Genomic DNA, 21693 nt, shown 5'->3' on the forward strand with positions numbered 1-21693 from the left:
GCGAAAAGATTTAAGATTCAATAAAAAAGTTTTAATTTCTACTTTCAATAGGCGATTTGCATTTTTATGAACATTGAATTTAAACGAGTCCTAATTAAGATTATACTTTCGGGTTTATTGAGAACAAAATTACAGAAGTGATTTCGATTGTAGTAGAAAAGGAAAACAAAAAATTAAAACGAAAAAAACAACCATTTTACAATTAAATTTACACGTGAACTGAGACTAATCAGATCGAGTTTAACAATTAAGTCTCGTAAAACAGTTTAAATGGATAAGAAGATGATTAAGTTTAAATTTCCAATTGATTTGCTACTGTTGATGAAGATGAAATCTTTTTTCTCTTTGGATGGTTTTACATAATTGTTAATGGATTAATAGTTATAATTAGAGGAAGGAAAATCTCTCCAAATACTTAAATTAATCTCGCGTTTCTTCATTTAGTTACGATGAATTGATGATGATTAAAGATGCGAAGGATTGACAATCATTATCTAAGTTTAGTTACTCCTTGTGATCTTTTTTGTTACTGTTTTGACTGTTTTAAAGATGAGATAAATGTTTAAATTAATTTAATTGTCCATTGGAAATTTGTTTCTCCTTATTCTTGATTTGTGACGAGTTAGAGGATCAATTCCAAGATATTCTAGTGAATTTTTGGTTGACTTAGAGTCATCACCTTCTTCTGATGCAATTATGGTGAAGAATTTATACTCTTCATCCATCGAATAAGGTTCAGAACGATAATTGTACATATAACCTAAAATAATACTTAAAGCAGATAAGTCGTAATGATGACAACCAGAGTAACGATATAATGGCCTTTTATCATATCTACAACCATAACTTTGAGCTCCAACTGGTGCGATACAATCAATTGTTAGAACACATTTTATCCATGGTAACATTAATTGTGTATGAACTTTATCAATATTATATAAGACAATCACCGATGGTTCAATCATCCGATGGAAATAATAATTTTCAGGAGAAGTATGAAAATGTTCAAACATCCTTGGATGGGTCATGGCGGTTGTGGGCTCATCGATTGTCCAACATTGAATACCCTCTTTCTTTGCTGCTTCGATTGCTTTATTTATCTTTGGGATGGATGAAGGTAACAATTGATAACCTGGTTCAATCCATAGAACGGAGCCCGCTTGATCTAGAACTTGTTGTATTATTATTGGACGAAATGCGAACAGTTTGAGATCGTTCACATGGAGAGGGAAATTTTCAAAGGTAAATTTTCGAGTGTAACAAGATACAGATGAATTACAAAATTGGGTAACCTGAGAGGGAAGAGAATATATAAATAGACAAAAGATATTAGATATTAAATTCTATTCTATTCCAAGAGAAGAGAAAAAAAAACAAAAAGGAAAAATAAATTCACTTACGATCTCCGTTTCATCCTCATCCATGTTGAGAAGGTAAGTGAGTAATGAAGCTTGCGAATAATTTTCTTGCAATGATTGAACCAATTCTCTGATAAAATGGATCTCGTTACTCTTTATGGCAGTGACAAAAACGGGTAAGGTAACATTGGCCCATTTAGAATTAGGAAATAATCTTGGATTAGAAATAAATCCAAGATTCTTGAGGTATTTCTCCTTTAATTCGGAAGTTGTTTGCTGTTGGGTGTTACTGGAAAGGTAATAATTTCTATTCTCTTCAACTGCAGGAACCACAACATTCTTTATCTTAACCAAACTTTGAGATAGATGATTATCATAAATGATCCCCTCGAGTGGCTTTTGATCACCAACAAGACAATAAAATAAAGTTGATAATATGAGACATAAAATTATCAAAATGAAACCTTTGATTTTCATCTGACAACCAAATGACATTTTAACCAAATCCATGGTTGTAACTGCAACAGTAGTTTTAGTAATGAGTGATGACGATGTTGATGATAATTTAATGATAAATAATTCACAGCCAATGATAAATCCATTTTATTTACGTAGAGATCAAATGGAAAGACAAACCAATATAATCAAATAGAATCATAATTTTTTGTACCTTTTTCTTTTCCAATAGAATTTTTTTTCCTTCCACTTTTAGAACAATTTATTTCAAGAGTAATCGAAACAATTTCAAATGGTGTACAACACAATCTGGTGATTCTTTTAATTCACAATTTAGAAAAAGAGAAAGAAACAATTACTCCAAATTCACTAATTGTCATTAAATTAAAAAGAGAAACACAAAATTAATCATTGATTGTTTTCATCTTCACAGAGTCAACATTGGAACCGATTAGAAATCAATGTAACCCACCCAAGGGAGGAAAAGAAAAGCGGGAAAATTGAAAAGGAAAATTTTATATCGAAATAATTATTTTCGTCTTAATTTTTTTAGAATTAGATTATTTTCTATTAACTTTTATTTGTATTTTTTTTTACAATCTATTCAATTGATAATAATAATAATAATAATAAGGGAAAATACAAATGACATACAAATTGTGAGAAACAGTTAAGTGGTTTTATGTGTGTGAGTTTTAAATTGATTAGTCAGAAAGATGAATTAATGTTAATATAAGATAATTGTTGATTTGTTTTAAAGGAAATGTTGATGACTATGATTAGATGATGATGATGATGATTTCGTGATAATGATGATGATGGTCATGAGCGGTTAAGTGTATAGTTTTCTTTTTCTTTACAAGGCTAATCCGGGATTTTCATATTCCATGTCAGCGGGATTATCATGATCATCTTTGAATTCGGGTGAATGATGATCGTGATCTCGGTGTTTATGTTTGTGTTTATGTTTGTGTTTCTTTTTCTTTTTCTTTTTGTCTTTATGTGGTTTAGATGATCCACCATCTTCTCTTTCTCTGTCTCTGTCTTTATCTTTTTTCTTCTTCTCTTTTTCACCTCGTTCACCTCGTTCACTTTTCTCAAGTTTTAATTCAAACTTTTCAACTGTTCGATTGGTAAAATCTATTTGCTGCCTGTTAACCATTTCATCTGATGGTGGAATTGGTGTTGAGGCCATTTCTCCTGAAAGGGTGGCTGAAGGTGGGGTGAATCGCACATCTTCATTGTTACGATCGGAAAGTGATAATACAAGTGGTGATGATTCTTGTCGAGGTGATAATTCGGTTGCAATTAGTGGACTGGGAGTGGGTTGTTGTAAATTCAATTGGAGGTCACTGGGGTCAGATATTGGCAAATCTTCCTCTGATATTTTCGTTTCCGAAAGACCAAGACTAGGTTCAGCATTGTCATCCTATTGGAATAGAAGAAATTTTTTACCAACCAAATTAATCGAAGCAATGAAAATGAACAATATTATTTATATATCAAGATGGAAATTCTTACCTCACTAATATGTGATCCTTCAGCTGATAATCGCCGCTTCTTATTGGAAAGAAACTCTTCATTAACGGGCCTCTTGAGTGCGATGATCTTCGAGAAAGCGTCTAAAGGTTCAGGTTCAGTGGGTCGATCTTCACGATTTGATTGCTGTTTGAGAAATAATTCATTTAGTTAATCGTTGAATTGATCGTTGAAGATGGTTAAATTATTATTCTTACCGATGGTGACATGGAAAGAGCTGTACTGATGACTGCTTTTTTCTCCTTCAAGTTTAATACCATCGAAAACTATTGAGAAAATAAAAAGAAATTTAAAAACAAAGGATTAGTTAATTAACGAAATTTTCTTAAACACAAGTAATCATTTTACCTCTGGTTTAGGTAAACAGGAAGGTCGACCACGGCCATAGAAGGTATAGTAAAGATCGACGACAGCACATCGCAATTTAGAATCGTGGTATAGACAATTGTTCATTAATCTCCATAATCGCTCGACAATATCTTCGGTGTTCAGTGGATTATGAACATCTTTCTTGGTTATCGGTGGATTTTCAATCATCGCTAAAATGGTGAGATGTCGCACTTTCGGTAATGGATCATGTTCAATAATATCGAGTAAATAAGCGAGATCTTCCTTTCGCTGTTCGACTTTGGTAATATCAATAAGACACTCAATTGCCGCCATTCGAACGTCAATGAAAACACCATAACGAGCGTACTCTTGGTAGAAAGCTGAATTACTTGGTAAATGTCCCATTTTTTGAAGATGGCGAATCGCTTTGAGACAGGAAACGGACACAGTAAGTTTATAACAGGGTAACAATTTGTCCAAATTAAAATAACGAACAATCTCTTCTAGTATTAATTTAGTTTCTTGAGGTAGAGATTCAGCTTGTTGTTGTAAACTGGTACGAGCAAGAACAGCAGATACACAGGGTGTCACAGAAGCAGCCAAAGCATCAACTAAAGCAGATCGATAATAATTATCTGAGAATTTGTTTTTACTATTATCATTATATTTAAATAGATCAAGAATAAATCTCAACACTTCGGGTGGACAAATTTTATGAGCAGAGCGTAATCCAGCCATGGCAACGGGAAGGGTTTTCTGGAGGAAGTATAACTGGAAATTGGAAAAATTGTTCAACTTTGGTACTTGGGGACAAGAAAATGATCCATATAATTTTCTGAAAACATTCATCATAGCGGCTGGAGCCGGTGGACCAGTGGCTTGTGAGGCCATCTCATTAGAAACATGGGTTACAGCAGTTGCTGCCATGCATCGGATCTTATAAAAACAGTGCTCATTTTCAACAATGTCCAGTAAAGCTTTTCGAGTAAGTTGAGTTGGGAATCGTTTAAGTTGTTCAATGGCCTCAGCTTGAGCGGTTACATCTCGTTCGTAGCGTAACTGATATTGCCAATTGATGTCGGGCTGTTCAAAGGCAACTTGTCGAAGTAGCTGCATATCGGGATCAATCCTTATCCATAGAACGGGTGAATCGGCATCCATATTGGAAAGATCCATGTCAACCTCTTCTCCCGTACAGAGAGGAATCTTTTTCTTCTTATTACGCCGACTTTTCGAGTGACAGGTAATATCATGTTTGGTTGTATTCTCTTCCACTTGAAGATTATGTTTAAATGTTCCATCCAATTCTTGTATCCAAACGGTAATTGGCCCCATATATTTTCGTATACCAAGTGAAGTTGTTTCTAATTGTTTAATTTCAAGTTCAACAATATTACGTTTCCTATTAAAGGCAAAACTACCATGAAACTTTGGATGACCACCAATGTGAACCCATTGACCAAGAAATGTACCAATCTCTTTACCAGTAACATTGAAAATAACCTTGGTAAAACTACTTGTAGATATTTGAATATTAATCCAGGCCATTAAAGTGTTGGCGGTAATTTTTTGTTGAGATGCATTGATTGCCAATGATAGAAGTTTATTAAAAACTTGAAGCATCAATTCACGACCAATACGATCTTCTAACATTCGTATGATAAGATGTGACTTTTTCCGGTGAATTTCATCATAAAGAGGTGACACAGTGTGAGGATAACGATAAGAGAAATAAAGAGCATTGGAATTATCATTGTCCGATGTTTTCGAAGGGTCAAGAATTACACCTCCATGGGTTTGCTCGTAAGCGATAACTTCATGGAGCTCTCGGTTAACAAAGAAACGATACTCATTGTTACCAAACGCTTTCTTCCGATATTGTGAGCTTAAATGAGCGGAGATACCTCGAGTTAACCAGCAATCGGAATAAGCGTTCATGGTGATAAAGGTACCAAAAAATTGTTTCGCGATTGCAGAGGCAAGAATATTTCGAGTATCATAAGTTTGATCGATAATGTGTTTGGAATGAAGGAGATTAACATCAAATATACTCATGGATGCATAAGAAATACAATCACCATAAGCTTCATCAACGAAAACCTGCTTATAACAAGTGTATGGATATCGGGTTGATAAAAGTTCCTCATAGAATTCAAATGCTTCATGAAGAAAGGAGCATGTGGCCTGAAGGTGAGATCGTAAATGAGGTAGACAAAAATGAGTAACTTCATGCATATTTGGATCGACAATCACTTCAAAAGGTCCAACAGCTAATCCAATGGCTGGAGCACAAGTTGGTATATTAAGTTGATAATGATAAGTTTTACGTTTTTTATCATGGGTATAAATTACATCAACCAGATCACCACAAGAGACCGCGACCATTGAAGCATCAACGGTAAACTCTAATTTCCATGAACAAGGTTCACTGTAAGAATCTACTGAAGGAAACCATAGACGAGAACTATTCTCATGACCATAGGTGAATAAATGAGGAACCGTAACGGAATAATTTGGATCATCGATTTTCCTTGGTACACCACCGCCGAAATGAACACCACCCAAAGGTGTTTCAGCAGCAAACTCAACACTAATCCTTAGAATTTTACCTTCTTGAACATAATTTAATAGATCATCGGGAACTTGGATTATAATTTCACCATTATTTTTCTCTGGATCAGTTGAACTTATACAAGTTAAATGGGCAGAGGAAAAAGCGTCAATGTTACGTTGTTTACATTCCTCTTGACATATTTCCAAACTTGGATCATTATAGGTAAATGTACATGGATAAACATCATTCATATCAACTTTGAAAATTCTCATCTGTTTACAATTAATTTTGATTGTCCTTAAATTACTATCCTGGGCAATAACATGAAGCTCAACCATTCCAATATAAGATAGACTTTCAAAGTTAATATTGCTGATACACAACAGTTGATGGACCCTAAAAGAAGCATAGTAAACCAAATCAAAGGAGAATACCGTCAATATTATGTAATCAATGTTGAAAAGGTAAGAGGAGAAAAAAGAAATTAAAATTAATTAGTAATCAAGAGACAAAAATAAAAGGACAAATTAAAAAAATGAGAAGTGAAAAATTGGTTAATGTAAATCATCAATATCGATGTTCATCTCTAATTGTTAATTAATTAGATTATGTCACCGGTATACTTACAGTTTATATGGTCTGCTGTGTTCCTTGGCAATCATGGTGATCACCGTAATTAAATCAAACCAATTGTAATTACATTTAATAAGAAATCAAGACAAATTTAATTAGATTTTGAAAAAACCAAACCAACAAAATCATCGCGCTTAGGGACCGTTGATAAATTGAAAAGAATAAAAAAATTTTCTTCAATTTTGTTAACCAGAAATAGGAAATTAAGTTTAATTTTGTTAATTTAATTTAAAATTTGTTCTTTTAGTTAAATTAAAATGGGAGCTTTTAAATATAAAGGTGACTTTAAGCCTTCGAGTTTCAAGAATATTTTGTTGTTGTTGTGATTTTAAGCTAATTTTTGGCTTAGAAATACTTTGTAACTTGATTGTTTGAGTTACGAAAATGAAATCGTTGTAAATGTGATTAATTATTAATTATTTTACTCTTTTAGTATCAGTGTAATTACACTCATAAGGATTTTCATCAATTCGATTGAAGTAAATTCCTCTTTCGTTTGTTTCAATTGATCGAAAACCTAATTCAGTCTCAGTTGGTCCACAATCTTCTTGAACCTCAAAGTTTGCAATTCGAGGACAACGAAGGTTAGAACGGAAAGAGCAATCGGCTTTCTTTGCAATCGCCGCGTCAAAATAGACCAAAGCCTTGAAATGTGAACACCAGGCCAGAAAATTACCACCACAACCTGGCATAGCCCAAAGAAGATCGCCCTCCGTTGGGATAGAAATCTTTATGAGCCACCGGAAGATAATAACCAACCGTGTGGGGAACCGCTAATTGGAAGTAGATTGATGAGTGAATACAATCAGTGTAATCGGCATCATCGGGAGAAAGTGACCGTTCAGGGTGACCGTAGAAAAAGGGTGCACCAGGATCCAAGGCTAAGATGAGAGAATAGAACCAAAAGAGAAAAAAGTCCGAATTTAATTTCTATTGATATTTTTTGAATTCGATGAAAAAAATTGAGGTCAGATTATTTGTACTTACTGGTCATTCGGCCCATTTTAATATTATGGCGTTTTCTCAGCCAATAGGAAACATGATGACCCATTTGGGCACCAAAAGAGTGACCATAATAATAAATATCCGCTGGATTGAGATCTCGTTCTCGAACCAATGTACTAATTACATTTGCCGTTACCCGACCAACCATTTGTAAATTAATGGCCGCAAAAATACCCGCTGCTACTGGAATTGTAAATGAACCTGGATAGACGCCGTTTTTTGCTCCTCGATCCCAATCAACGGTCATCACATAAGGACGGACTCGAAGTAGCGATTCTTTCATTAATTGAGTGAACGATGAGTTTGCACTTGGGGTGAATCCATGAACCGATATACCAAGTGGTAGACCGTTGGGAAGGTCAGTTAACGGTCGCGCTAAACGAGGAGCATCAGCGCTGTAAAGCTGATAATTGGGACGGATAAAGGCCGGTGAATGGGGGCAAACCGCAACCGGCGGTAAAATGGGGATCAGTTCAAAGGTTTCCGGTGAAAAACAGCCCACTTCCGGATAACAGACTCGAAAGAAACACGGAAAAACGACCGATCGGGTCAAATTACGGAAAAAAACCCGTTGACCATCAGACGAATCAAAACTGAAACAAACAGCGATAAAAATTACAATCACGAAAGAAACTGATCTTTGCATGTTAATGGTTACAATTAAAACCAATCAAGTTGAGAAAATAATTGACTGAGAACACTTTTTGACAATCAACGAACAAAAAAGTTAATTGTTTCCTCTTTGATTATCGTTGTGTCAACTAATGTTGATAATTGGCACCTCGACTCTTGCAATTAACCAAATTATGCTGGTTAATTAACTAAACTGTTAAATAGAACCAAGTTGATTAAACCCCTTTCATTTTTAATAGGTTAATGAATCGGGAAATTAAAGTAATTAGGACATAAGGGCATTTGGATTAAATTAAATTGTTCAAGATAATCTTTTGCTTTTGTATAATCAATTATAATCAATATTTGAAATTAACTTTTTCACATTGTTTTTCATTAAATTCTTGAAAAAATATCAAGACAACAGAGGTTTTAATTGTTGTAATAAATTTGATTATTTATGTAATTGTTACTCTCTCCTTCAACATGACCACAATTCGAGGGTGATTATATTTTTTGTTTTTGATTTTCATGTTTGTAGTTATTATCATCATTGAATTGAGAAAGGGAAAAACATTAAATCGTTCAAATAATAAGATCAATTCTGAAAATGATGTTATTATTTGTAAATATTTGTTGTTGGTATGTTGAAGAAGAAGAAGATTGTTGTTTTCCACCGAGGATAGAGATTGAATTTTTTTTTTCCAAGATTGATCACCATGAACCATGAAAGCAAAAGGTTGAAGTAACATCAGGGCTTAGATTCATTAGTGTTTTTTTAGGTAATGTTGATATAATAAGAACGAGAGAGAAAGTCTTGAAAATACCCAGAAGAAGATGTAAACAAGGAAATGTTGTCTTAAAATCGTCATTGTTGTTGATGATGATGTAACTTCTAAATCTCCTCAATGTGTTGCTATCCACCCTTGTGATATATTTATAACCTTTTGTATTTACTATTTTGTATATAAAAATTTTTCATGAACCTGAAAAAAAGTTCATATTCATATTCATTTCTCTTTCTCTCCTTCTCTCTTTCTGTGTTGTTTTCGCAGGAGATATTTGAATGAGGTGTTGATTTTATGCGGTATTAATGTTTCTGTTTGTTGTGTTGTCTTCATGTCTCTTTTTTTTCATTAGTTTTTGTTTATCTTGTGTGATTCGGATTATTGTTTTTTCCTTGATTCATCAATTGTATGTTTTTGATTTTTCTTTTTTTTCATGGGCGTGATTGAAGAAGCCTTTCGACAGCAGCATTAACATCACCAAAGGTAGCTACAAGTGCTTGTAAATTGACCTCTCTATTGGTGAATCCCATGGCTGATAATTGTTCCAATTGACTTTGGTATCTTTCCTCGAGAGACTGTGTATTGGTGGTTAGATTGCTACTCAAATTACCAAGACCAGGGTTTGCACCTGATTGCGAAGTTAACATTTGTGCCATTAATTGGGATAATGCACCAACAGTAGCAGAAGTGGTTGTGTTAATATTTGATCCAGGGGTGGTTGAAGTTGGCGTCGTTGTGTTTTCCGTACTTGTTGTTGAGGTGGTAGTTGAATTAGGTACTGGTGGAGTAGTAGTGGTCATGTTAGGAGTGGTAGTAGCCGAGGGACAGGTTAAACCTCCAAGTGGACCACCCATCCTAAAAAAGAGCGAAGAGAGAATAAATAAAAATGGAAGAGTTAATCATTATTATTAAATTCTGGATAAATTAAGCAGAAGCAATGAGATCATATAAATCTGATGGGAGTGAAACTTATTCTGAGGAAATTCTCAATAAATTGACAGAGATGATAACAACAGAGTTTTGAAAGGAATTAACTTGATGGATCAAATTTATGAAATTTCATCTAAAAATAATGAATAAAGTGTACGTACATTCCAGATAGAGCTCCCGGTGCAACTCTTTGTAATTGCTCCATTCCTCGTTGGATATTCATCAAGGCCTCTAGGGCTTGAGGATTGGTCAATAATTGTTGAAACTCTGGACTTTGCATTCTCTGTACCATTTGGGGGGCTGTTGATCGAATCTGATCCATTAATTGTGGATTATTGGCAAGTAGTGGGTTCATAGACATCATTTGTTGCAACATTTCCGGATTCGAGGTCATATGGCCCATCATTTGACGCATGAATGGTGATTGTGTGAGGGTTTCCATAAGCGGACTATTGTCCATCATTTGCTGCATTAAATTTTGCATTCCTGCAGGTCCACCGGGTATTCCAGGGTTACTCCTATCAGTGGGTGGATTGGGCAATGTTCCTGTTGAAATAATATCAAAATAAAAAGTAAAATTTATAAGTAAACTAAAGAAAAAACTAAATTAAAAAAAAAATATCGAGTCAAAAAGCTAAAAGCAATTGGTCTGGTCAATTCATCCGGTTTAAATAATAACCTAAAAGGCAATCTGAGTCAAGAGATAATTTTTTTGAGTTAAATTTATCTAATCAACCATTAAGAATTGATGAATGCAAGTTAAAGTATAAATTGAAAGTATGACTTAAGAAATACAGTTGACTGATTAAAAGTAAATCATTAAATAATGACGCAGTAATCAGTTAATTCTAATTGTAATAAAAGAAATGATTAAAATCATCATGTGATGTTTGAAGAATCTAGTAAATTACATGGAATGAAATATTGTAGTTAACAATTAGTGAGCAGAATCATTTAGTTGATAGATTGAAAAAGCTGAGAAAAAACCATAAGTCACTGAGAAAATGAATCAATCTGATCAAATTAAAACTTGAATGTTGATTTGATTTAGATATTGAAAGTGTGATCAACAGGATCAATAAGAAATGAAACTGACAAATGTATCGTCACAATTCAACAACAAGAATCATTTGTTTGCTGAAAATAAAATTACAAAATAAATGACCAACGAAGAGGAAAATTATTATCATTAGAGATAAACCATTAGAAAACATTGGATACATCGCTCTCTCAGAATCTCCCTGATTCTGATACCTCAATCACGAGAGTGAAAGTGACATTATCCAGAATAAGAGATCGGGTTTGATAATAGAAAATTAATAAGTATAATGTTATTTAAATTGAGAATTTGATCATTCATGGATCGTGTGTAAAAAGTATTCACTATATGTAATTGAAACGATCATTTTATAATTTTGGCTGAATTGACGTTTGTCTTTTACATTGTCATATACTTTCACCGAAGGATATTGATCTTATCGATTATCTTTATGAAAATTTTCTTTCAACCAAAATGGATTAACTGGTTAATTTATGACTGAACAATTCAAATGGTGTGATATCTATTGCTGAGGATAATGTAAGAATTAAATTGAAAGGGTTAACAAGATAATAGATCATGCATAAGATTGAATAAATCCCATCAATTAGCATAAACTCAAAGCCCTTACAAGTGAATGACATTGGACAAGGAAAACAAAAATTGGGGAAGGAAAGCCGATAACATTTAACAAAAAGAATGAGAGAGAAAAAAGAATAAGTTGCAAAAAAGAATTGAAACTTGATTGATTAGTAGGTCTTAAAAGAAAAACAAGAATTGAGATGATTTAAATTGTAAAAATCAAGTTATCTATTGTGCGATGCAACTAATCAATGCTCATCAAGGGCTCTAAAAAAATACAATTAAGGTTGATCAATAGGAAAAAAAAGGAGGAAATGATGGAGAGAAAGAGAAACTGACCTGTAGTTTGTCCTGTGCCAGAAGAAGGGCTTCTTGGTGCCCATGGATTTGGCAATGGATCTCTATTTTCCACTCCAGTTTGGGATGGTTGAGAATTATCTCGATTTTCGCTGTTAAATGCAAATGGATTACCTCCAGTTATATGTTCTTGAGCAGCATTCAACATCGGTTCTTGAAATTCAGTGTACATTCGTCGAAGAGCATCAAATCCTCCTGGTAATGATTCAATGTTACTAAGAGCACGATCTTGTGTTCTCATTAGTTCCTGGAAAGCTGCTGGGTTACGAATGGTTTCCATGGCTTGACGAATTACCTCTGGATTATTCAACATATGACCAATCTCGGGATTTCTGTCCATTAAAGCTTGGGTAGTAGGGTTACTCCTTAAAACGGAACGAATGTAATCAGGATGTGACATCAAGTCTTGGAACATTGGACTGTCAACTAGAGAACGCATCATTTCAGGATTAGACATAAGCTGAAAAAGAGAGAAAGCAAAAAAAGAATAAATCAGAATTGAATATTATCGATCATATAAAAAAAGTCAATAGAAGATGATCATTAAAATCAAGAGAGAAAATAGAGGGAAAGGGAAAACATCAACAATCAAGGTTAAATGGGTTTAGTGAGACAAAGAGCAAATGAATGGGTTAATTTAATCCACAATATTGAGCAAAGAAAAAGTCATACCTCTTGCTGAAGATTTTGTTGCATTTGTAATAAGGTTTGTGATAAATTTCCAGAGTTACCGATGCTTCCGAAATCAAAACCAGGAAACATGGGTGGTGCTGGTCCTGAAGGGCGATTAGGAGTTGACCCAGTTGATGTTTTTGAACCCGGTGATTGAGTTGACGTTGAAGAGCCATCAGGATTCTGAAAGAGAGAAAGAGAGAGAGAAAGGACAAGCAAAGATAAAGAAAGAGAGAGATATATGAATAAGTTATAGGATTAGCTGAAAGTATAAAATCTATTGCATGTGGTAAAATGTACAAACCTTTTTAGCTCTGGTAACTAAATGAATTGTCAAACCATCTTTAATCTCTGTAACATGAAGAAAAATTAGTAATTAATAGTGAATTATGTTGACTAAGGTTGTAATGAAAGATAGAGGATATAAATATAGAAAGGACTTTGAACATTAAGAGGAAATAGAATTTAATCTTACTGTGTTGTTCCAATGATTCGTGATCCTTTAAAATTTTTCCAGCGAAAATTAGGCAAACTTGCTCTTCATCCACCTTGAATCGTTGAGCAACAATTTCTCTCAACTAAACCGATAAATAAAAAGCAAAAATAATAATAAAAATACAATATCATTTAAGTGGAAAGGAAAGAGAACACAGAGAAAGTCTAAAAAAAGACAGAAGAGAAACGAAAAAAAAAATCAAAAGAGAATAGAATAGAAAACATAATGTAAAAAGGTAACATGTAACATTTAGAATAGAAAATAGACTTTTTTTTCTACACAGAATTAGAATTAACAAATTGATTAACAACTTACCCTTTTAACGGAACCATCTTCTTCTATTTCAACAGTATCTTTATCCATGGGAGTTTTAACAATCAATTTAATTTTAGGAGATTCATCATCACTGTGACTTTTATCTCCAGCTTCAGCCATATTTAAGGTTTAATAACAATCCTATTGATCAATTAATGGTTTAATAATTAAGTATTTATGAATGTGACAAAAAAAAAGGTAATCACCAGACAACAGGAATATACGTATATATATTTATATATGAAAGGAAATGAATCTCCGTTGCAGTTGAAGAGAAACAGAAACAGAAAAGAGAGAGAAATAAATAAATAAAAAGACAAATTAAAACAATAACAATTGACAATTAAATGTAATCTTAATTAGAAAAATCTAAATTTACCAAAAATCTGATGATAGAAAAAAAAAGTGTACATTGTAAACCTTCTCGGTTGTCAACATGACTAAACGCCCTCTAGGTGGCGCCTTCGAACGGTCATGTCGGCCGTTGGTTTAGAAAAGAATAAGCTTCATACATTAAATTTAATCTGTCAATTACATCAGTCAGTTTTTTCTCATCTTCCTTATCCCATAATTTTACTTCTTTCTTAATTATTTGTTCGTAATTTGGAATCTTTTCCTGTAACCATTTACATCCATTTAAATAGTGTTCAAACGTATTCTTTTTTCCGCAACATTCAATATCTACTTTTGTGTCCACCATTTTCTGGATGATCTTTAGCTTTCTTATATTGATTTTTTCACCTATTTTCATGTTAAATTTATTATATGGTGAGTTTGATTTTTTGAATAGCTTGTTCATTTCCTCCATTACTTTAACGTCTCTTTCTTTTCTTTGTCTCAATAGTGAATTGATTTGCCAATTAAGAGGTACGTCCTGACATCTGATTTCCCTCCAGTTCAATTCACCTCCATCGTGTTCTTGGAAATTCCAGTTTTGCCCTTTATTCAATATCCTTCTGATGTCCATGGCAAATGTTGATCTGCCTTTGTAATATTTTGTGGTTCTTTCATCTAAGATGATCGTATTTTCTGAGTTTCCAAAGGTGTCTATCAGCCATGTCAATATTTCTATTGTTAGCCAGTAGATGTTCTTTGTTTCTCTGTTAAGTCTGAAACATGGAATATTTTCTTTCGAGGTTGTAACCAGTCCACCATTGAATCGTTTTCCTACTAATATTTCATATCTGAGTATTAGTCCCTTACCCCTTTGCCTTTTATGAAGAAATTTTTCAAGCGGAATCATTTCTTCTGCAATCCAATTAATTGTCTTTTCCATTTCTTTTGTTACTTTGTATTTTAGAATATTTTTCACCGGAGAGTTACAGCCTTTTATCACATAAGTCCATCTGCTTGTGCTTCGCTTTTGTTGTGTCCACTTATTAACGATCGTTCCTGTTAATTCAATCATTTTAATCAGATTCTTTTCATCATTTATCATCCAAGGTGTGTGCTTATATAATATCGGGACCAGGTAAGTGTCTATCAGCAATTTTTTGGTCTTCCAGGGTAAGTATTTTAAAAGTGGCCATTTGGGTTTCATCTTTGGTACTATTTGTTTTACAAATGAGTTGTTCATTTCTCTTTTTAGCATCGCTTCATGTATATTGTGATTTTGGGGAAACGTGAACCCAATTAGTTCACCCACTTCATTTCTTCTAATATATTCGGTTTTTTTCTCATTTATCTTTAGATTAATTTGAACTAGTTCTCTTTTTATCTTAGTTATTACCCCTTTCACCTCTTTTGGTTGTGTTATTATCGCCAGATCATCAGCATATGCGGCTATATTCACGCCTTTTTTTACGATTTCTCTGATTACGTGATCCAGCGCAAAGATAAAGAGAATTGGACCACAAGCTGTTCCTTGGATTACTTGACTTGTACATCGTTTGTTCATCTTGATACCATTGTCAAAGTATGTTATCCATCTATTTTTCATTGTTGACTTAATCATTTTAGTTGTTGATTCACCGAGAAGTTCCTCTAACCGAAGCCAGATTGGGTCTAGGTCAACATTATCAAATGCGGCTTCAACATCTAGTTTGATTACAATCGTTTTTGGATCCATTAAGTTAAATACTTTGAAGAAATAATCTTCTCTTCTCATATTTTTAACAAATCCGAATTGTGTTCCTGGTAAGAGGAATTGTGTTGCTATTCTCTGTAGTCTTTCTGCTAGTATATGATCAATGATTTTGTATAAGTAACAAGGGGTCATAACCATTCTCAGTCTACCATCCGGTTTAGGGACAAATCCAGCTCCTAATGTTGTTAACAAATTCGGTACATGTGATATTTGAAAGCATTTTTCAATTAGATTTACGATCGTTGTCTTATTGATCTTGAAGAATTTATTCCATGTATGCGAAGTGAAATTATCAGCTGTCAGACTACTTGATTTCATCTTTAATTTACTTATCGTTAATTTTTCTTCCTCAGATAAATATCCTTGACATATTATTGGTACATCAGTGTATTGGGGTCTATTCGTCGAGAAGGTCCTCAGGTGATTTCTTTTACTGTTTATCGTTACCTCATTGGACCATTTTATCTCTTCATTATCGTTAATTATAAATTTTTTGATTAGTCTCCATATTTTTTGACTTGATTTGGTTATTTTGAATTGCTGGTAGGCTCCACTGTTGATCATTTTTTTATTAATTCTTTCTGATAATTGTTTCAGTTTATCTTCTTCTTCTTTCGATTTTCGTTTTTTTCTTATTAATTTTCTTCTTTGGATTACCATTTTTTTGAGTTGATTTTTGTACTTTTTCTTTTGTTGTACCCAAATTGCATGAGTATCTGGAAAGTGTTTTATGTCATGAGCCAATCTAATTAGTGGATGGTTTTTATTCCAAGGCTTTGATTCATTGAGATTGTAGTCATTTTTTATTTTCCATGATCCAAAAAGTTTTATTTTTCTAATTTCTTCTTTCACTTTTTTCTTTTCTACCAGAATCTTCGCCATCAACCCAAAGTGATCTGAGTTTTCTTCATCAATTGTACCTTTGCTTTCGACGATTATTCTTATGCTCACAAAAATCATATCAATTACATTTCCAAATCTCTTGGTTGTGGTGGTGAGTTCATTTGTTATTGGATTGCATTGAAAGGATTTCAGTAAGTCCACAAGTTCATTTTCATATTGTTTCACTTCAAGTTTATTTTCCACTTTGTTTAATTGCCACCATTTCGATGAAACATTCCAGTCTCCAAGTAGTATTTTATCATATTTTTCATGTTTTAGGCAAATGTTTCTTATAATTGTCATAAGAAGTCGATTCATTTGAAGTTGATTTGCACCAGTTTTCATGTAAGCACTTATCACAATTAGTCCTAACTCTGGAATATTGATTGCGGTAATTCTATCACTTTCAGTTTTAATTTGTTGTATTTTTAAGTCATTGGTTACTACCAAAGCTTGTTTACCATTACACAAAACATTATCTTCGGTTATATATTCACTCATACATTTCATGTTTGGTTCACTAAGTGAGCATATCGATGATAAATCATTGTTTATTTGTTTGATGTATTTAAGTGTTAATTCATGATTGTTGTAAGCATTTATGTGAATTATTTTTAACATTATTAATCAATATTTTCTATTTTGTTTATTAATCAGGTAGCTTCGAATCTAAGTTCCCTGGTAACCGTTTCTTTTAAATGGAGATTCCTGCCAAATTTGAATTAGTTTCGATTGCGCTTGGTGAGCGGAATGGAATTTGTGCTCAATTTTTTGGAAGCAATTTTCTCATTGGGTCTAAACAATTTTTATCTCGCGAGTTTCTCACTTTACCTGGTATGCCTGTTGATTCTATCCAGTATCAATATGCTAGGCATACTTATCATGGTCAACGAGTTTTTATTTGTCGGCTTGTGATTGGTATAAGCGGTACAACTACCTTAGGTATTGGTGTCAGTGCGACTTTCCCTAAGGCTTACGAAATGGCCTGTTATCGATTGATTAACATCTTACTGGATCATTTCCCCATTACTTACATGGTAGTTGTTTATATATTTTCTGTTTTTTCATTACTGATTTGTGTTTTTGATTAGCCTTTCAGAGTTGTGCCTTTACCTAATTGGCGTGGTCACTGTTTCTTAAATGTGGCTTTATTACCTTGGTTTCATTCTCAACGTTTCGTTCATTATTTATTGAAGAATTTTTTCATTTTGACTTGTGAAATTAATACACAGCTTCGAGTTCACCCATGTCGTACCAAGACAATTTCGATTCATGGTGAATCCCCTTATCTTTGGATACATTCACTGAGTGAATATTATCGACACATAAGAAAGGCTTCGCTAGTCGAAAATTTTGAGATCAAGAATATTCCTCCCAATCTTGAGCTCAAACTGTGGCCCAATTTGAGAGGTCAAGTTCCGACCAAAGTAAAACCCTTAAATGATCTCGAGTTGGATTCTCATCAGACTCGTTTGTTAAGACATTTAAAGCAGTTTGTGGATTATGATTATTCAACCGCTGGTGGTTTTGCTGATTTGGTTTATCAGGATTTGGCTAACAAGTTGTCATTGGATGATATCGATTTTCATAAACTTTTGATGGTTACTATTTCAGCTGATGTTAAATGTCGCCGTTGTAGAAATGTGAGGTCTTTAAACTATAGTTTTCCTGTGGTTAGGCTTACTGTTGGTAATTATAATAAGTTAAGTGATATGTTTTTCAATATATCTTGCTGGTTGGATCCTCTACCTCTTTCTTGCAGTCAATATGTTAATGGTTCAGAGTGTGGTTCTAAAATAGGAAGTATCGAGAGTATGAGATTTACTCAATTACCTGAGATTTTGGCTTTCTGTTTATCCGGTTTCTTTACACAAGAAGATGCTTCAAAAGTAATAATGGAGGAGACAATTTCATTCGATTATTTGGACAAAAAGTATTTTTATCAAAGAATTTCTTATAGTAGTCGTTATACAACTTATAATAATGCTAATGGAGTAACTTGTGGAGATCGCTACTATGAACCCTGTATTAGTGATGTGAAAAGTGGTTCACATACCGTCGTAAACTTGAGAGGATCATCAGGTTATAAGGAGATAAACAACGGCTGTGTTTACGAACTTATTCCCTTTTTAAGTGAAAATTATTCTCCTCGATCATTAATTTTATATGAACTTGTATCATCTGAGTGGGTTCCGTCTTATTAGCTACGTCCTAATCTGATTTCGCTAATTATGTAATTGGTGCCAACCTCGATACAATGTTGAGCAACTTTCACATAGTCCCCACTTTGCTTTACCCATAAAATAAAGAAAACCGCTTGGTAGCTCAATTATTGATGATTTTTTCTTCAATTTTTCATAAAATTCTTGATTTTCGATGAAAATTGATATTTTTGTTTGTTCTTTTTTTATTAGATGTACAAGAATATTCTGTTCATCAGCCCATTCCAGGAGTTCAGCTTCAAGGGTTGTTTTTAACTCAACGGTAGCTTCCATTACAAACCATTTGAGCATCACAATTTCAACTTCTTTCTCTCTGTATGAAAATATTTTTTCGAGTTGATCTTTTCTCAATGGAGATTTAATTTTATAAACTCTTTTGTTCTTTGTCTTAATCGAATCTATGATCATCGATTTCAAGTATTCATCTGGTTTCCATTTTACGTTGTTTTTATGATGTACAATACACTGTCCCTGAATTATATTTTCTTCAAATTCCAGGAGAGAGTCAATTGTAGACGTTTCATCTTCATCTCGTAGGATTGTTATTAGTTTTCCCTGAGTTTCAATTTTTTCATTATCAGGTTCTTGTTGAATGATGAATGAGTTAATAGTGATCAGTCCACATATGATCTGTGTTGTCAATTTCCATTTTCCTTGCAGATCTTCACTTTTTAAACTAATCACATCCGATAGAAGTTCTGTTAACTTTTCACTATTGTTTTCAAACCACAGAATAAATTCTTCATTCATTAATTTCTCTTTAATCAATTTTTTTATTAATTCATTAATATCAAGGTCCATTTTTATATGTTTACACACAGTTTTGTAATTAGACTTGAAAAGTTGTTTGTTTGTAAAGTTATGGTTAGTTTACTAAGAGTCATTCTGTTAATCAGAAGGATCTTTCCTGTTGCTCTTGGTTACATCGGTTAGCGGTTATCTTAAAGCGATGCCAGATTCGGGTTTAGCTTACATGATAAGATAATTGTATTGATAATCAATGTCCGATATCGCCAATTGTAGTTCTACTCTGTAGTGTGGACAGGTTTGATCATACGCTTTATGTCCCTCACGATTACATGAGCAACAGAACATTTTTTTCTCTTTACAATTGGTAGATAAATGATTACCTCCACAAGATTTGCATCGAGCTTGATTTCTACATTTGTTTCTTGGATGACCAAAACGATGGCATAATCTACAAATGAGTACATTAAATTCATCCATTACTGTAGTGAAACCATAGCCTACCGACATTTTACCATTCAGTTTCTGTTCGATTAGTGATCTGATCAGTGGGCTGACCTCGATTATAACTCCCCATTTGTTTGTTTGTATTCCCAGTTCGAAGAACTTTTTTAGCTCAAATTGCGTGTTGTCTTTAAATCCATTTATTTTAAATATACGGTTAATGTATTGATTCCAGCTCTCATTCACTGGTGGTTTTAGGTGTAGCATCTTGATTGTTGGTCTTTTTTCATGTAAATCTGATCTGTGAGCTTCAGAGAATAGAACGATTAACGAGAATTTCTTCCATTCATAGATCTTAAATTGGTAAGATACATCCAATTCCGCAATGATTGAGGTTAAATATTGAATCGATCTCTGTGTTTGTTCACCTTCAATCAATATCTTAAAGTATCGTTGCATCTCTGCCCATGGCCACCAGTTTTTTGGTCGTTCTACCTTTATATCTGTTTTGTTTATTATCAGGTTACTTGATAATTTTATCTTCATTCTCTTCTTTTGAATCACATCGAGTGATTTGTCTCCTTCAACCTCTTCTTCTGATGATAGGGCTTCCGAGTCTTCTTCTTGATTACTCTCTTGAGCGACCACAGATTTGGTGTTAGCTTTTCTCTTTAGTGCTCTTTTAGTGGAATTCGGAATTGAGTCTTTTATCATTCTCGCATATGCTCTGAGAGGAGATAAGTTTTTGGAGGGAATCTTTTTGCCCTCTGCATCCGTTGGATCTTTTAGTAGTATTTTGATGAGGGTATATTCTTCTTTCATTTCATCTGCTGGCTCTTGTCTAAGTTTTTCTTTAATGTCCATGTTTTCCCTTTTCGGATCGTAATCATTCGGCAGAATTTTCTCTATTCTGGTTATCATGGCATCATAAACTATTTCCATTTCAGGAGAGAGTCGTTTCGGTGTTGGAATAATCATTTCTGTAAATATACAATTTGTTAAGATACATGTGGTTAATATACGTTTACTCTATATACATTTGCTCTATATACATTTGCTATATGTACACGTTTTCTTATGAATTTTCTTTTCATTGATACTTACTTGTTTTTTATTTTTCTTAGCACAAATTTACTATCAATCGAATCCTCACAGTTAAGTTCACACGTTTTGTAAGAAAAATTTTCACTTAATTTTTAATTTCGAATGAGAATTAATTAATTAATTCAGAAAGAGAAACAAAAAGAAAGACAAAAAGTAAGAGAAACGATTTTCTTTCCCCTGACATTATATTCCCTTTCTGTGGGCGTGACGGTTAACCTTTTATTCTTTTACAGGTAAACAGCTCCATCTATTGGGAGTTGAAGGTTAAGCGGTTTATCGGAAAGCAGCTGATCTTTGGTGACTTTTTTGTTCATCTCTCACCTTAATCATCACATTTAATTGTTTCTTTTTATTTATTAATTGATTTCTTGTAATTTTCTTTCTTTTAAAATGGCTGAAAGTAAAGGAGTACAGAAAAGAAGATAAATTTATAAAGTAAAGAATAGTTTTATTGATTCAATTATTCGGTCATACATTGAAACTTTTTTCGGTTTTTTAATTTTTGTAGCTCGAACCATCTCATACAAAAGACAACCCCAAAC

The 21693-nt window shown here is 33.3% G+C and overlaps 4 protein-coding genes across 4 annotated transcripts; all 4 read right to left on the reverse strand.

Moving 5' to 3' along the window:
* Positions 1–94: 94 nt before the first annotated feature.
* Positions 95–2250, reverse strand: LOC128398247 (uncharacterized). The gene is made up of 2 exons (XM_053359078.1): positions 1401–2250; positions 95–1292 (listed from the first exon to the last, which is right to left on the reverse strand). Exons 1-2 carry the CDS (start codon positions 1866–1868, stop codon positions 573–575), a joined length of 1188 nt encoding a protein of 395 aa, XP_053215053.1. The 5' UTR covers positions 1869–2250; the 3' UTR covers positions 95–572.
* A 104-nt stretch (positions 2251–2354) lies between these two features.
* On the reverse strand, positions 2355–7024 carry LOC128398239 (transcription initiation factor TFIID subunit 2-like). The gene is made up of 5 exons (XM_053359068.1): positions 6865–7024; positions 3702–6633; positions 3551–3619; positions 3336–3479; positions 2355–3243 (listed from the first exon to the last, which is right to left on the reverse strand). Exons 1-5 carry the CDS (start codon positions 6897–6899, stop codon positions 2671–2673), a joined length of 3753 nt encoding a protein of 1250 aa, XP_053215043.1. The 5' UTR covers positions 6900–7024; the 3' UTR covers positions 2355–2670.
* A 54-nt stretch (positions 7025–7078) lies between these two features.
* Positions 7079–8731, reverse strand: LOC128398248 (pancreatic triacylglycerol lipase-like). The gene is given in 3 exon segments (XM_053359079.1): positions 7079–7581; positions 7583–7751; positions 7858–8731. Coding segments are annotated over 3 exon segments (1128 nt in total). The 5' UTR covers positions 8522–8731; the 3' UTR covers positions 7079–7286.
* A 186-nt stretch (positions 8732–8917) lies between these two features.
* Positions 8918–14051, reverse strand: LOC128398244 (ubiquilin-1-like). The gene is made up of 7 exons (XM_053359075.1): positions 13667–14051; positions 13331–13433; positions 13160–13206; positions 12856–13038; positions 12166–12643; positions 10367–10751; positions 8918–10130 (listed from the first exon to the last, which is right to left on the reverse strand). Exons 1-7 carry the CDS (start codon positions 13784–13786, stop codon positions 9707–9709), a joined length of 1740 nt encoding a protein of 579 aa, XP_053215050.1. The 5' UTR covers positions 13787–14051; the 3' UTR covers positions 8918–9706.
* Between the last annotated feature and the right edge of the window lie 7642 nt (positions 14052–21693).

This window comes from Panonychus citri, unplaced genomic scaffold (genome assembly GCF_014898815.1).
Source record: "Panonychus citri isolate SS breed McGregor unplaced genomic scaffold, ASM1489881v1 Contig00049, whole genome shotgun sequence".
NCBI lineage: Eukaryota > Metazoa > Arthropoda > Arachnida > Trombidiformes > Tetranychidae > Panonychus > Panonychus citri.

What these genes read in the sequence shown, in the direction of transcription:
- LOC128398244 (XM_053359075.1), bottom strand. Translation starts at nt 13,786, where the DNA reads ATGGCTGAAGCTGGAGATAAAAGTCACAGTGATGATGAATCTCCTAAA. An exon ending in AACAAAATCTTCAGCAAGAG is followed by an intron (nt 12,644 to 12,855) that starts GTATGACTTTTT and finishes TCTCTTTTTCAG; the next exon opens with CTTATGTCTAATCCTGAAAT. An exon ending in TGGCACAGGACAAACTACAG is followed by an intron (nt 10,752 to 12,165) that starts GTCAGTTTCTCT and finishes TTATTTCAACAG; the next exon opens with GAACATTGCCCAATCCACCC.
- LOC128398247 (XM_053359078.1), bottom strand. Translation starts at nt 1,868, where the DNA reads ATGGATTTGGTTAAAATGTCATTTGGTTGTCAGATGAAAATCAAAGGT. An exon ending in ATGAGGATGAAACGGAGATC is followed by an intron (nt 1,293 to 1,400) that starts GTAAGTGAATTT and finishes CTTCCCTCTCAG; the next exon opens with GTTACCCAATTTTGTAATTC.
- LOC128398239 (XM_053359068.1), bottom strand. Translation starts at nt 6,899, where the DNA reads ATGATTGCCAAGGAACACAGCAGACCATATAAACT. An exon ending in CTCTTTCCATGTCACCATCG is followed by an intron (nt 3,480 to 3,550) that starts GTAAGAATAATA and finishes TTTCTCAAACAG; the next exon opens with CAATCAAATCGTGAAGATCG. An exon ending in AAGGATCACATATTAGTGAG is followed by an intron (nt 3,244 to 3,335) that starts GTAAGAATTTCC and finishes CTATTCCAATAG; the next exon opens with GATGACAATGCTGAACCTAG.